Source organism: Orcinus orca, chromosome 2 (genome assembly GCF_937001465.1).
Source record: "Orcinus orca chromosome 2, mOrcOrc1.1, whole genome shotgun sequence".
In the NCBI taxonomy this organism is placed as follows: Eukaryota; Metazoa; Chordata; class Mammalia; order Artiodactyla; family Delphinidae; genus Orcinus; species Orcinus orca.
In genome coordinates this window covers 187,865,647-187,879,273 of record NC_064560.1, presented here as the reverse complement: position 1 = coordinate 187,879,273, position 13,627 = coordinate 187,865,647, and the positions used below count along the sequence as shown (strand labels likewise).

Here is a 13,627-nt window from a genome sequence, read left to right as displayed (position 1 = left end):
TTCCAACTGCATCCACCAATGAGTGTGTGCCCAGAGTGGGGTTGGGGGCGAGAGCGGGTACTGGGGACCCTGTGTGCCTCTTAAGGAGGGAACAGCTCTCTGGACCAAGAGGAATTCTAGTGTTGAGAGAAACATACGGCTTGTAAAACCCAGTCCCTACACAAAAACTAGCTACTCTGTTGGGTGTTCAGCTGCAGAAACTGAGCGCTGTTCCAAAGCCAGGATGCAAGCTGGCTGTTCCGGTGCCCTTCTGGGGGGCTTCCCAGTGAGCCTGGTAACACGTCCTCTGCGACCCCCGGGACTCTGTCTCTAGCAGATGCTGTGAGCTTCCCTGCCTCCCTCCCGGCTTGTGCTCAGGCCATTCCTCCCATGAGGCTGCCCTTCCCGCTCCTCTCCGCCGACTGAGAATCCTCAGCATCCTTTGTTGCCCCCAGGCCGACCAGCTTCTGAAGGCGGTCTCCAGTCACCTAGTACAAGCCACGCACTTGGCTGACTCATCCCTTTGGTGACTTGTCACTAACTACCTTAAAGTAAATTTTCACATGCTGGTTCACAATCTTCATTTAAAGGTTGTTATTAACTTTACCCAAAGCGATGCCTTTGATCACTAATCTGGAACACACCTCGAGAGCAGCGATCCCCCCACACCCAGAGCAGTGATTGGTGAATAAATTCATCGGCTCGAGCCTGTGACTAGGAGCACAGGCTCCGGGTCAGTGCACAGGCTTGCAACCTCCTGACCTCGGGCAGGTCATCGAGACTCAAGAAGAGAACACAAACCCCATTCGCTTCACTCATGACCAATCATCTATCAAGTGTGCACTTACAAATGCTGATGGGAGGAAAAGGACGCCGAGCTCATAGGAGCGGATCATCAACTGGGCACCGTTCTTCTCTAATGCTCCCCAGGCGGCCTTGGACAGATTGGCGCTGCGGGGACAAGGACAGGGAGAGGATTGACTCAGTGAGGCGTTTTAGCGCGGGTCAAACTCCCACAGCTGCGAGAGTGACGGTCAACGCCCGAGAGCCGCAATCATGTCCATTCAGCTTCTAGCAGAGTCCTGCATTTTGGGAAATGGAATGTAAATCCTGCTGTGCTATAATTCTCAAGATTTATCCAACTGATTGGTGAGAAAGTAAATTGATACAGCCACTATGGAGAACAGTATGGAGGTTCCTTAAAAAACTAAAAATAGAACTACCATACGACCCAGCAATCCCACTACTGGGCATATACCCTGAGAAAGCCATAATTCAAAGAGTCATGTACCACAATGTTCACTGCAGCTCTATTTACAATAGCCAGAACATGGAAGCAACCTAAGTGTCCATCAACAGGTAAATGGATAAAGAAGATGTGGCACATATGTACAATGGAATATTACTCAGCCGTAAAAAGGAACGAAACTGAGTTATTTGTAGTGAGGTGGATGGACCTAGAGACTGTCATACAGAGTGAAGTAAGTCAGAAAGAGAAAAACAAATACTGTATGCTAATACATATATATGGAAGCTAAAAAAAAAATGTATATATATGGTTCTGAAGAACTTAAGGGCAGGACAGGAATAAAGATGCAGACATAGGGAATGGACTTGAGGACACGGGGAGGGGGAAGGAAAAGCTGAGATGAAGTGAGATAGTGGCATGGACATATATACACTACCAAATGTAAAACAGATAGTTAGTGGGAAGCAGCTGTATAGCACAGGGAGATTAGCTTGGTACTTTGTGACCACCTAGAGGGGTGGGATAGGGAGGGTGGGAGGGAGACACAAGAGGGAGGGGATATGGGGATATATGTATACTTATAGTTGATTCACGTTGTTATACAGCAGCAACTAACACAACAATGTAAAGCAATTATACTCCCATAAAGATGTTAAAAAAAAAGATTTATCCAACTGCTAATTAGAGATAGCTTCACCCTGACCTGTGTTTTCCCCTGAGGGCAGCTATTAAAATAATTATCATTCCTTAGAAAGACCCCCACCCCAAAACCCCTTTCCTTTTCACGACCCTGCTGTAGCCCTAGACAGGAGATCTCGTTTTGTTGTATATAAAAGTAGCACTTAAGAAAAAAAACTATGTGAAGGAAATGCAAATCAAAACCACAATGAGCTATCACCTCACACCTGTCAATGGCTATCATTAAAAAGACCACAAGCAAATGTTGGCGAGGATGTGGAGAAAAGGGAAGCCTGGTGCAGAGTTAGTGGGAATGTAAACTGATGCAGCCACTATGGAAACAATATGGAGGTTCCTCAAATAACTAGAAATAGAACTACCATGTGATCCAGCAATCCCACTCTGGGGTATATATTCTAAGAAAACAAAAACACTAATTTGAAAAGATACATGCACCCCCATGTTCACAGTAGCATAATTTACAATAGTCAAGATATGGAAGCAACCTAAGTGCCCATCACAGATGAATGGATAAAGAAGATGTGGTATAGATTAGCGGTCCCCAACCTTTTTGGCACCAGGGACCAGTTTCATGGAAGACAATTTTTCCATGGACCAGGGGTGGGGTGTGGGGGGGGGTTGATTTCAGGATGATTCAAGCGCGTTACATTTATTGTGTGCTTTATTTCTATTATTATTACATTGTAATATATAATGAAATAATTACACAACTCACTATAATGCTGACAGGAGGCAGAGCTCAGGCGGTAACGCGAGCAGTGCGGAGCGGCAACTGTAAATACCGATGAAGGTTCGCTCGCTTGCCCGCCACTCACCTCCTGCTGTGCGGCTGGGTTCCTAACAGGCCACAGACTGGTACCAGTCCATGGCCCGGGGGTTGGGGACCCCTCATATATATAACACACACACACACACACACACACACACACACACACACACACACACGAATATTACTCAGTCATGAAAAATGAAAAGTTGCCATCTGTAACAACATGGATGGACAAGGAGGGTATTATGCTTATGAAGTCAGACAGAAAAATACTGTGTGTTACCACTTATACATGGAATCTAAAAGATAACTATAAATATAACAAAACAGAAAGAGACTCACAGATACAGAGAACAAACTAGTGGTTATAGTGCGGAGAGGGAAGTGGGGGGCAAGACAGAAGTGGGGGATTAAGAGGTACCACCTACTGTGTACAAAATACACAGGTCACAAGGATATATTGTATAACACAGGGAATAGAGTCAATATTTTATAAAAACTATAAATGGAGTATAATCTATAAAAATACTGAATCACTATATTGTATACCTGAAATTAATATTATAAATAAACTATACTTTAATTAAAAAAAAACTCTGTCAATATAATCTTACAGAGTAGTATCTTAAGCTTCACATTCCCTTTTCTGCCTTTGGTTTTGGCCAGGGAGTGCTAATTTCTACTTTCAATCAAAAGAAAACAGCTCCAAGGGCACTAGATTGGTATTTGTATCCAGAAAGAAATAGTGCCTTTAGATTCATGTTTTATGTGGACAAAGAGTTGTAGATACGGCTGAAAATCACACGATGCAGTGGGAGGAGGAGGCTTGGACCTGACTGGAGGCACCAGGATGCGAGCAGGATGCCCAGGAGCAGAGATGAAACAGCTCCGAGGCATCTTTAGAAACTCTCTCCTGCAGCAAATCAGGCCGAGAGCTCTCATCCATCCGTTAATCAGCGTAAACTCACTGGGACCATTTTTTTCAATTAGGCTCACCCAAATTCTATCTCATTTTTAGAATGGAGAGTAAAACCTCAGCTATTCAGACCCTTAAAGCCTGACTTTGTGGATAACAGAAAGATTCATTAAAGATTCATTCACTGGGGCATCAACCACTCTCCTGAGCCAAGGGCTGGGACTGCTGTCGTGGGGACTGAAGTCAAGGAGAAACAGGCATCAGTGAGGTGAAAAGAACAGTCTCTGTTCAGCATTCTATGGGAACAGACAAGGAGGAGTATGGAAATCAGAGCTAAGGAAGCTCTTAGAGCAATTAAGCTACAACTTCAAAAAAAAAAATAAAATAAGGGTATTCACAGACCTCCCTACCTTCTTAAACGGACCACACTGAGGACAGGGGACCTTTCTTTGATGCCCAAGAGCCACAATCATGAACATCACTATCAGTGATGTGTCACAAAGACATACAATGCAGAGGAAGTGGGAAGTTGACAATAAAGTGATATTACGACTCTAGAAAAACAGCCTGCTTTTATTTCTCTCGCCTGTTAGTAACATAAAGTGACTGCCTGGGTCGAGACACAGGTTTAAGGGCAAAACCAATCAGTGAGCGTGAGGTGGAAGCCGTCTTCCTATGAATAATTTTTCCAGCTTTCTAGATTATCGCCTTCCCGGTAACTCCCTCAACTTGTCGGCAGAACGTTATAGGTGAGAGGCACTTTCCGGAAGGCTTATTCTCACTCTTCCCTCACTAGTCACGTTTTCCTCAACATCCCAAGATCTGAGGGCTTATTCCAAGGTAAAGATCAATGAAGATCATGAGAACATCTCCTCAGACGGTTTCCTGCAACTCTCCTTTGTATTTGGCTTCTAAGAGAATTCTAAGCATCTGGAACCTTAAACTCTATCCTGAATAATGAGACTAAAAGTCTCTTGTAGGCTGTCTAGGTGATAAATTTTTATTCCTTGAAATAGCATCTTTGATACTTCTTTACACTCTGAATACACTTTGGATCACTGGTGCGCAGGGCGGCCAGCACATGGGGTATATATTTGCAGGCTCTGACCCGCCTGCTGTGTGTGTGGATGGGCATCCGCCAGTGTCTGGCAGAGGCACGGTGGCACCACAGGGCTGTTTATGACAAGCTTGTTTACTCCTGAAATGCCAAAGGAGCTCCAGCTTCTCATCTTCTCCATTCAGGAGCCACATCTACTGCCTGCCCTGGCTTCTTGCTGTGGCCACTACCACCCCTCAAGCTCAGTTCTCCATGACTTCTATCCCCTGCTGGCCTGAGCTGCTTCTCCCCCCCCAGTGCTGCACTTTCATTCTGGGTACTGGATGTGCTTCATCACCTAAGAGCGTTGGGGTCTGAACTGACTTTGCATTCTCTGGGGTATCGAACATTTGTAAGTTGGAGAACTTCAGAGGGTGATTCTGGATGTCCCGTGTTGTACTGTCCATCAGAAACTCTGCCCAAGCCTTTAAGAAAGTAATGGTGAATAAAACAGTGGCTTCTGGGGGATGGAGGTGTGTATTAGTTGCGGTTCAACCAGAGAAGCAGAACCACTTTGTGTGTGTGTGTGAAATATACAATGTATGTAATTTACAAGAATTTGACATCAGGAAAGTAGCTGTGAGAGCCAGTAAAGCAGTCTGTGCTTTCCTGGCTCTCACAGCCAGGAAAGTAGCTGTGAGAGCCAGTAAAGCCAGTTGCTGTCTTTGCCCTAGAGCCGCAGCTTGAGGTCTGCAGGGTGGACAGAAGCCAGAGGATGCATACACAGTGGAGGACAAGCCAGAACCACAGGCAACGAGATGAAGCCACATATACAGGCGCAAACCATGTCTTTTCGTGCTGCCTCTGGCATCGAGGGTAGGGTGTCCTGCAGAAGCCGGGCCCTCACCAGAGCTAAACGCACATACCTGGCGAGGTCCAGGGTTAGAGAAGTTGCAGCAGGACCAGGAGAAAACGCAGCAATGCAGGGCCAGCTGCCACCTCATGCCAAGAAGGTGAGCCAGCCCAAGGTGACAGTGTGTGGGTTATCACAGTGCACTTCACATCTGCCCTCTAATCCCCACAGGAATCTCCTCTGGGGCCCATCCTAACCAGAAACATACAAGAAAACTAACCGGAAACGTACAAGAAAAGGGACTCTGCAAAATGTGGTTCAGCCCTGGTCCAGCCCAGAAAAGGGACTCTGCAAAATGTGTAAAACTGACACATTACAAAGCCTCCACAGGGTGGGATGTTTTTTTCCTGAGCCCCTGCTAAGCTGACCAACGGTCAGTTATTCAACTGGGCAGTTTATGGGCCCCTTAATGACCAGGAGCTCGGCTGTGGTCAGTTCTCTGCCATGGCCTGCAGAGCGTGGCTGTAACTAGAGATCTGACCTCAGCCCACACTATGGGAATTCTGTCCCACAGTTTAAAGTTTTAAGAGTAAATTCAAACTAATAATGTATAACAGAGAATTCCTGAAAGAAAGCTCAGTAAAGCACAGGAATGCCACATAAGGGACATGGTGAAGAAAGGAAGGCCAATGCTGAGAACAGCTCCCTGGACCCCAAATCAGGAAAGAGGGTATCGCCCACAAAGACACCCAAAGGCACTCCTCTTCCTCCCAGGCCTTAGCTTCTCGTCTCTAGAATGAGGGATTTCAGCCGATGAGGCCAAAATTCCCTTTCTAGACAACAGTCTACAATGACTAGAGATGTCCACACTCGCCTCTAACTAACTCAGTCCCTCCACCTACATACTCCAACCGTGAAGATAAAATCCATGATAACGTGTTGGGAAAACAGCCATGCAAGAAAGGAGAAGGGGGCAAGGAAGGTGATCTCTGGGCCGACCCTGCAACGGCATCTGAAAGCTTCACATGTCATAGCAGCAGCAGCAGGAGCCATTACCTCCAACCCCAGCCTGAGCACTGGAGCAGCTGACGGAGTTTACTTCTAAGATTCTGTTGCAAGGTGTCTGAATCCCTGAGGATGACTGCTGCTTCGGGAAATGTGTCCTTTGATACAGCACTTCTTTCACGGTTGGTACCTGATGTTGGCAGTGGCTGCCCAGAGCGCAGAGATGCCTAACAGACCGAGCTTTTAGCCACACATCCTGGAGGACGGGGGTGGAGGAGCAGATGCTCTCACAGACAGATGCAATAAACAGAACGTTGACAGTGGATGTGAGAGAGGATGGAGATGGAGCAGCTGGGGTGACGAGGAGGGAAAACGATCAACTCGAGCTCGTGCTGCTGTCACCCTGTCCTCAAACCCCACAGCTGCGTGCCTGTCTCTCTCTCTCACTCACACACACACACACACACACACACACACACACACACACACACACACACACACACTGACACTGTGAGTCACCTTCCCCTTTGCATTTGCTGTAGGTTTTCCTGTATTGTGCTTGGGCTCTGTTTCTTTTTATGTACTGAAAAAATATTTTTGAGGAAGACAGAAGATATTCTCACTGCAAAGGATGTGAGTTGTATCTAGGTACATGCAAGGAAAGAATCTTTAATTTTGATGGATTCTGTCAAATTTCTCTCTAAAACTATGTCTTAATTCTGCCAATTATCCACTTTTAAATTGTCACTTGTCTTTTTTATTGATATACAGTGTGCATTAGTTTCCCACTGCTCTTACAAATTGCCACAAATTTACTGGCTTGGAACAACACAGATCTTTGGTCTTACACTTCTGGAGGTCAGAGTCTGGAATGGGTCTTGCTGGGCTAAAACAAGGTGTTGGCAGCTTCCCTTTCTTCCCCTCCAAACCTGTTGTCTGCCTTCCACTCAAATAATATTCTTCACTGCCAAACCCCATGGGCTTCTAGACCAGTGGTTCTCAACTGGGGGTGATTTTGCCCCTCGGGGACATTTAGCAATGTCTGGGGACATTTTCTAGAGGCCAGGGACGCTGCGAGATACCCAACAATGCACAGGACGGCCCCGTAACAAAGAACGACCCGGCCCCAGATGTTCAGGAGTGCCGCGGCTGAGCTACCGCTGTAGACCTCTCTGCTGTGCTGATGTGGTTGTCTCCTCCTCCCCTGCCTCTGGTTTCCTTGGCTTTCCCTCCACTTGACTATTCTGGTTCTCTCCCAGCTCTCTGACTCAGCTTCTCTCAGATGTGCTGCTCTTTCCACCCCGAACCGTACCCTCTAAATTTCTGCTCTGCCCTTGGTTCCTCTTTCTTCCCTCCCACAGGGACTTTCCCACTCACCAGCTGCAACCGTTACTTTAACAAGAGGACGCTCAGACTTGTCCAACTTTGATCATCAAATTTCCAAATGGGCATCTGCAACCACAAGCTGGATTTCTCCACTGGAATATCACATGGTTACCCCAAATCCAACACTCCAAAAACCGAAAACTATCAGCATGCCTTCCCCTCTGAAAACCAGCTTTCTTTTGAATTTGATTCTGTCCACAATCTCAGTCAGGCTCAGAAATCTCAGGGACTTTGGTCTTGCCGGCTCCACTGGCAGCTGTGTAGTCAGATATCAAGCTTTTTTAACCCCTTGTAACATTCCTTTTCTCTTTCCAAGAAGATCTCCCTAGTTCAGTCCTTCCCACCCCAGACTTTAGATCCAAACAGATTTCCCTGTCTCTGGTTTCTCATTCTATGTCTTCCTCCAGTGGCTCTCCAAGTATCAATGCATCCTTTCTCCTGAAGCATATATAAAGCAAATGTATAGCCTGGCATTTAGGAAACTCCACAGTCTGACCAAGTTTATGCCCTTCAATCTTCTTTCTTTTTTTTTAAAATAAATTTATTTATTTATTTTTGGCTGCATTGGGTCTTCGTTGCTGTGCGCAGGCTTTCTCTAGTCGTGGCAAGCGGGGGCTACTCTTCGTCACGGTGTGCGGGCTTCTCATTGAGATGGCTTCTCTTGTTGCGGAGCACCAGCTCTAGGTGCGCGGGCTCAGTAGTCGTCGTGCACAGGCTCAATTGCTCTGCGGCATGTGGGATCTTCCCAGACTAGGGCTCGAACCCGTGTCCCCTGCACTGGCAGGCGGATTCTCAACCACTGAGCCTCCAGGGAAGCCCCCCTTCAGCCTTATTCTGCAGCATGTCTTTTCTTGACTCCCCTACCCTTAACTAAATTGATTTACTGACTGCCTCCACATCTTCACAAACACCATTTCCTTGTCCATGATGCCTTCCACCTACCCACTCCTGGGGATAATTGAGCCCTTTCTCCTCCAGCTCTTTCAAGAAGCTGTTGATGGCTATTCCAGCCCACAGATGTCTCCCAGGACTGAATCCTGCAGATGTTAGGTGGGCAGGAAATATCTAATTAATTTGAGAAAAGAGACTAATACACAAAGGCTTAGAAGATACAATTTATCAAGACTATTTTGTTCATTGTGGTTAGAGAATTAAAAACTTTTAAACTACAAAAGTAAGCAGGAGAGGCACAGTAGGCCAGTGGGTGAGAGCAGAATCTGAGCTCACATACTTTTCAATCACAATTACAGCCAACACTGCTCATCTTCAAGTTCTGTACCTGTAAGGTCTGGTAATGCAGCTGCCTCATAAAAGTGATGTGCAGATTATATCAGAGAAGGTGTGTAAAGCCCCAGGCACATATATGTTGCTTAACAGATACTACCTATTACCATCATTGAATACTTGGCTAAATTTATGGGAGGCTGACTCTGGTCCTTCTCTCTGGTGTGACTCCCCAAGCAATGGAATTCTCCAGAAGGCAGGTCCATTTGGACCTCCTAATCCTAGGTTATAGTGGTAGATGGGTCCAAAAACCATTCATCAGATTGCTTCACTGATTCAATAACCCTATCACAAGGCTTTCCTGGTGGTGCAGTGGTTGAGAGTCTGCCTGCCGATGTAGGGGACATGGGTTCGTGCCCCGGTCCGGGAGGATCCCACATGCTGCGGAGCGGCTGGGCCCGTGACCACTGAGCCTGCGCGTCCGGAGCCTGTGCTCCGCAACGGGAGAGGCCACAACAGTGAGAGGCCCGCGTACCGCAAAAAAAAAAAAAATCCTATCACAAGTTCCCGAGGCAGAGATACAGTGAGCTTCTATTTTATTTTGTAAAGGATGTCCAAAGGATTTTGGTCTCCTTGATACAGACATATGCCCCCCAATTTTCAATACAGATATGAGTGATAATGTGCCAGGAACTTAAAAGCATGGTTAAAATTAAACCAATCATGCAGATGTCCAACAATCTTGCCAGATTAAGTGCCAAAAAGGACACATCACATCAGCTGTGTTTTGGGGGCTGGTATCTGATTTATAGATACAATGTATCAACAAAGAAATGCCAGCAGAAAAACAAAAATGATTATGACCCATGTTTTTCCAAAGATAAGCAAGAGCAGAGTCTAGAAGAGATAACATACGTGGGTGTGCGCTTTTGCAAGTTACGATTCTGACAGATCACCAAACAGACTGAGAAATCCACTTGCAACCTCACTTTGTTTCTCAGTCACAGGCATGTTACGACCCCCTTTTGAATCTGGATTTGGAAGCCTAGCTTTCAATCCACGGCACAGTCCAGCCTAGCGGTCAACTTAGTCTGTAAAAGAATCCATCTCTCTTTGATCCCACAAATCGAATCACACGGGCTTAAAAAGCCATCATGTCAGCATACAGAATCCAAAATGACAAAAAACACTGTCAAGCGGAATCAAAAGTTGCTTTTCAAATTTCGGGTCAAAACTGGTATTTAGAACACCATATCAAACAATGTCAGTGTATATTTGTTTGTGATAACCCAAAACTGATTGCTATTTCATTTTCTACTGAAACGTTCCATTATTTTGGTCCATCTCCTATAGTGGAAAGGCAAAATAAGCACTTGGAAAGAGCAACAGGTTCATAAGATTTGAATTTTGGTTTTGGTCAGCTGTTACCTTGGGGTTACATCCTTTGGGCACCAATTTCTTTGTCTATAATATGGGTTTAACACCATCTGTTCACTTCACGGGGTTATAATGAGGAATGAATAAAATAATCTAGGCGAAAGTGCTTAGGAAATTGTAAAGCATGGCACAAAGGAAACATTTGTAAAGTATTACTACTTTGAACAGATCCATGAAATTTTGTTAGAATAGGCTCTGGGAGGCTATCTACTGTAATATATTTTAAACTTTTTTTTTTTTAACCTGGAGAGTCCTTTGTTCAAAGGAAACATTTAAAGCAGGACAGTGAGCTCTGAAAGTGGTTTCCAGGACCCTTAGGGCTCCAGGGACCATGGCCCCAAACCACTGATCTAGTCTAGCCCCTGGTTACCCACGTGGGGAAACAGCTTAGAAAACGGAAGGAGCTGTGGAGAGCAAGGGTGTGGCTGCAGGCAGTGGACTGTTTATAATCCAGGTAGCACTGAAAGGTCCGATGAATAGCCAGTATTTGGTCAATTCCCTTAGAGACCTCGAAAGGTTTCTGAAGAAGATCCCTCCCTGAGCCCCCAAACAAAGTCTGTGACATTGCTCAAGCACCTCGCCTTTGCTTCCCTGGCTCCCACAGGGGGTTAGCCTCTGGGAACCTCACAGCCAATAGCACCAAGTACTGATGCTGCAGAGCCAACAAGTGGTTTCCACGAAAACCTTCCGAGACGGCATGAGGGGCAGCCTCCTGGGGGTGAGCGACCAGCTCCACGAACTCTGCCTGCATCTGTAACTTTCCCAGAGAGTTCCGTTCACAACCTTGCAGGTAACCCAATTCTTCCAGCTTCCTCCCGCCCTGCTCTCATCAGCCTGTTCCTCTGGATTCTTCTGCAAGGTTTCTATTGCGAACGCCCCTCTGCTTTTCCCTTCTGTGACCACCTTTATAGTCTGTGTCTGGAACTCTGCACCAGTCTCTCAGTAGTTTTCTCTGCCCCCATGCTTTATTTCCTCTATTCTATCCCATAAACCAATTCCAGAAAGAGTCATGACTTAGAAGAAAGAGCCGTTCAAGTGCTGGTTCGACCATGTCCTCGATGAGCAGCCTCAGCTCTGCACCTGTTTCTACATTCATAACATACCTGCTCCACTTAGATCTCAGAGGGCACGGGGATGGCCTTATCATGGGAACAGTACATCAGTTATAAAGCCTTGAACAAGGACAGACACTATCAGTAACATCAGCAAAACACTGTTGGCGATCTCACTCCCTTGTTCAAAGGCATTCAGTGCTCCCCACCTGCGAAGCCTCAAGTCCTCTGCCCGTCAGGCCAGCGCCACAAGCCCTGACCCATCCACTGGTCAGGCTGCCCTCCCACCCCACAGCTCTCCGTGCCAGCCCAGACCACCGCCCCCTCTGGCAGCGCCCCCTGCCTGAGGACTTCAAGTACATGATTTCTTCTACCTAATGTTCCACCTCGGCCTATCAAACACAAAACATGCCACGTCCCAAAGCTTCATCTAGTTATTTTATGCAGAAGTGATCTCTCTCTTCTCTGAACCACCACCCCTGCATTACTGCCACCCTGGATGCCCTGAACTGCCACAGGGTAAACTGTGAGTTCCCCTGAACACACACACGTGCGCACACCTACCTACATCCCAATCAACCTCTTGGTAGATGGGCAGATCTAGTGATCAATATCCCAAGCTTGGGGACGTCTGCAGGCCCATAGGCCCACCATGGTATCAAGAATAGGTGCTGAATGTGCATCTGCAAAGGAAGAGCAGATGAGCAAAAGACTGAATGATAAGGGACTTCAAAGCAATGTGGGACGACAGGTACATCCAGAAGATCCAGGCTCTAGGCGGCATGAACCACTATGCGGGTGGTTGAGTTTGGTATGAACAGTGTAGATGGGCAGAAGCCAGAGGACTCAGGCGCTCGAGAAATCTGTCAGGTGCCTGGATGTTGACTAGCAAGTGGGAACTGACGACCAGGATGAAGAAGTGTTTTAGGAGAACCTGGAAGGTTTAAGCACTGGACCCTACCAAAGCCTGGCACAGACCGGATGCTCAAGAGACTAACAGAGGCAGGACACACAAAGGCTAGGAAAAAGCAGCATCAGGCCTCTCACGGCCAGCCACACTGTCATATGAGCTTGCGCAGCAGGGGCCACAAATGACAGCTATGGCAGAAACCACAACCTTCACTGAGTTGGGGGTGGAGGGTGGGGAAGCTATGGCAAAGCGATGGGTAGGAAGTCAGAACATTTTCATCGAAGGGCCAGGAGAGAAGAGTCGGGGAAAGGTCTGGCTCCGCAGTGCTGGAGGCCATTAGCGGGGAGGAAGCACGATCTGACAAGTTGCTCTTAGGAAAGGGAGCTGCGGTGAGTTTTTGAGCTGCGTGTTCTCGCCAGAGACTTAGCCAGCAGTGCTGATCCTGAAGCAGAAGGCAACAGGGCTACACCAGCTAGAACACAAGCTGCTTGTGGGCAGGGACCATGCCTGTCTTGTTCATCATCCATCACCAAAGCACAGAGCAGTGTCTGGCACACAGGCAAGAAATATTCATGCTAGACTCTCTGGGTGTGAATCCTAGCTCTACCACCTTGCCTACTGGGCCACGTTTTTCAAGGTCTCTATGCTTTAGTTTTCATATCTCTAAAATGAGGATTATAGTACCTAGATCTCAACTGGGAGGATGAGATGAGTCAGCATTAAATGAGTCAGCATATAGTAAGCACCACACAAGTATCTGTTATCATTTGTGAGGCGTCTTCTTTGGAGGCCAGTTCCTGGTGCAGAGCTCCCAGACTGTACCTCGTCATCTCTAGCCACAGGTACAACTTGTCACTAGCAATGCCAGCGTACGAAGGGTCTAGAGGCCCTAGGTTGGGGGTCTCAAGCTTTCTCCCATCAGGGATAGTGCTTCAGGAGACTTGCTCCCACGAGCATGAAAAGCGGCATGTACTGACCTTGGTCTACTTGTACCAGAATGCAAGAAAGTGAGGGACCTTGAATCATCTCTAACATATAAAGGAAATCATTTGCAGACTTTCATATATAATAATAATAATAATAATAATAATAATAATAATAATAACCATTAT

At 46.6% G+C, this 13,627-nt stretch overlaps 1 protein-coding gene across 4 annotated transcripts in view; it reads right to left on the bottom strand.

Annotated features, from left to right (window-relative positions):
• Window positions 1–13,627, bottom strand: part of TDP1 (tyrosyl-DNA phosphodiesterase 1) — a 71,480-nt gene that overhangs the window by 15,842 nt on the left and 42,011 nt on the right. For 3 of the 4 annotated variants that reach the window (XM_049705632.1, XM_049705631.1, XM_004262329.4), the window contains one exon: window positions 828–930. The exons of the other annotated variant lie outside the window; for it this stretch is intronic. In XM_049705632.1, coding sequence (XP_049561589.1) covers window positions 828–930 — 103 coding nt within the window. The remainder of the gene's footprint in view (window positions 1–827; window positions 931–13,627) is intronic. 4 annotated transcript variants of the gene reach the window in all.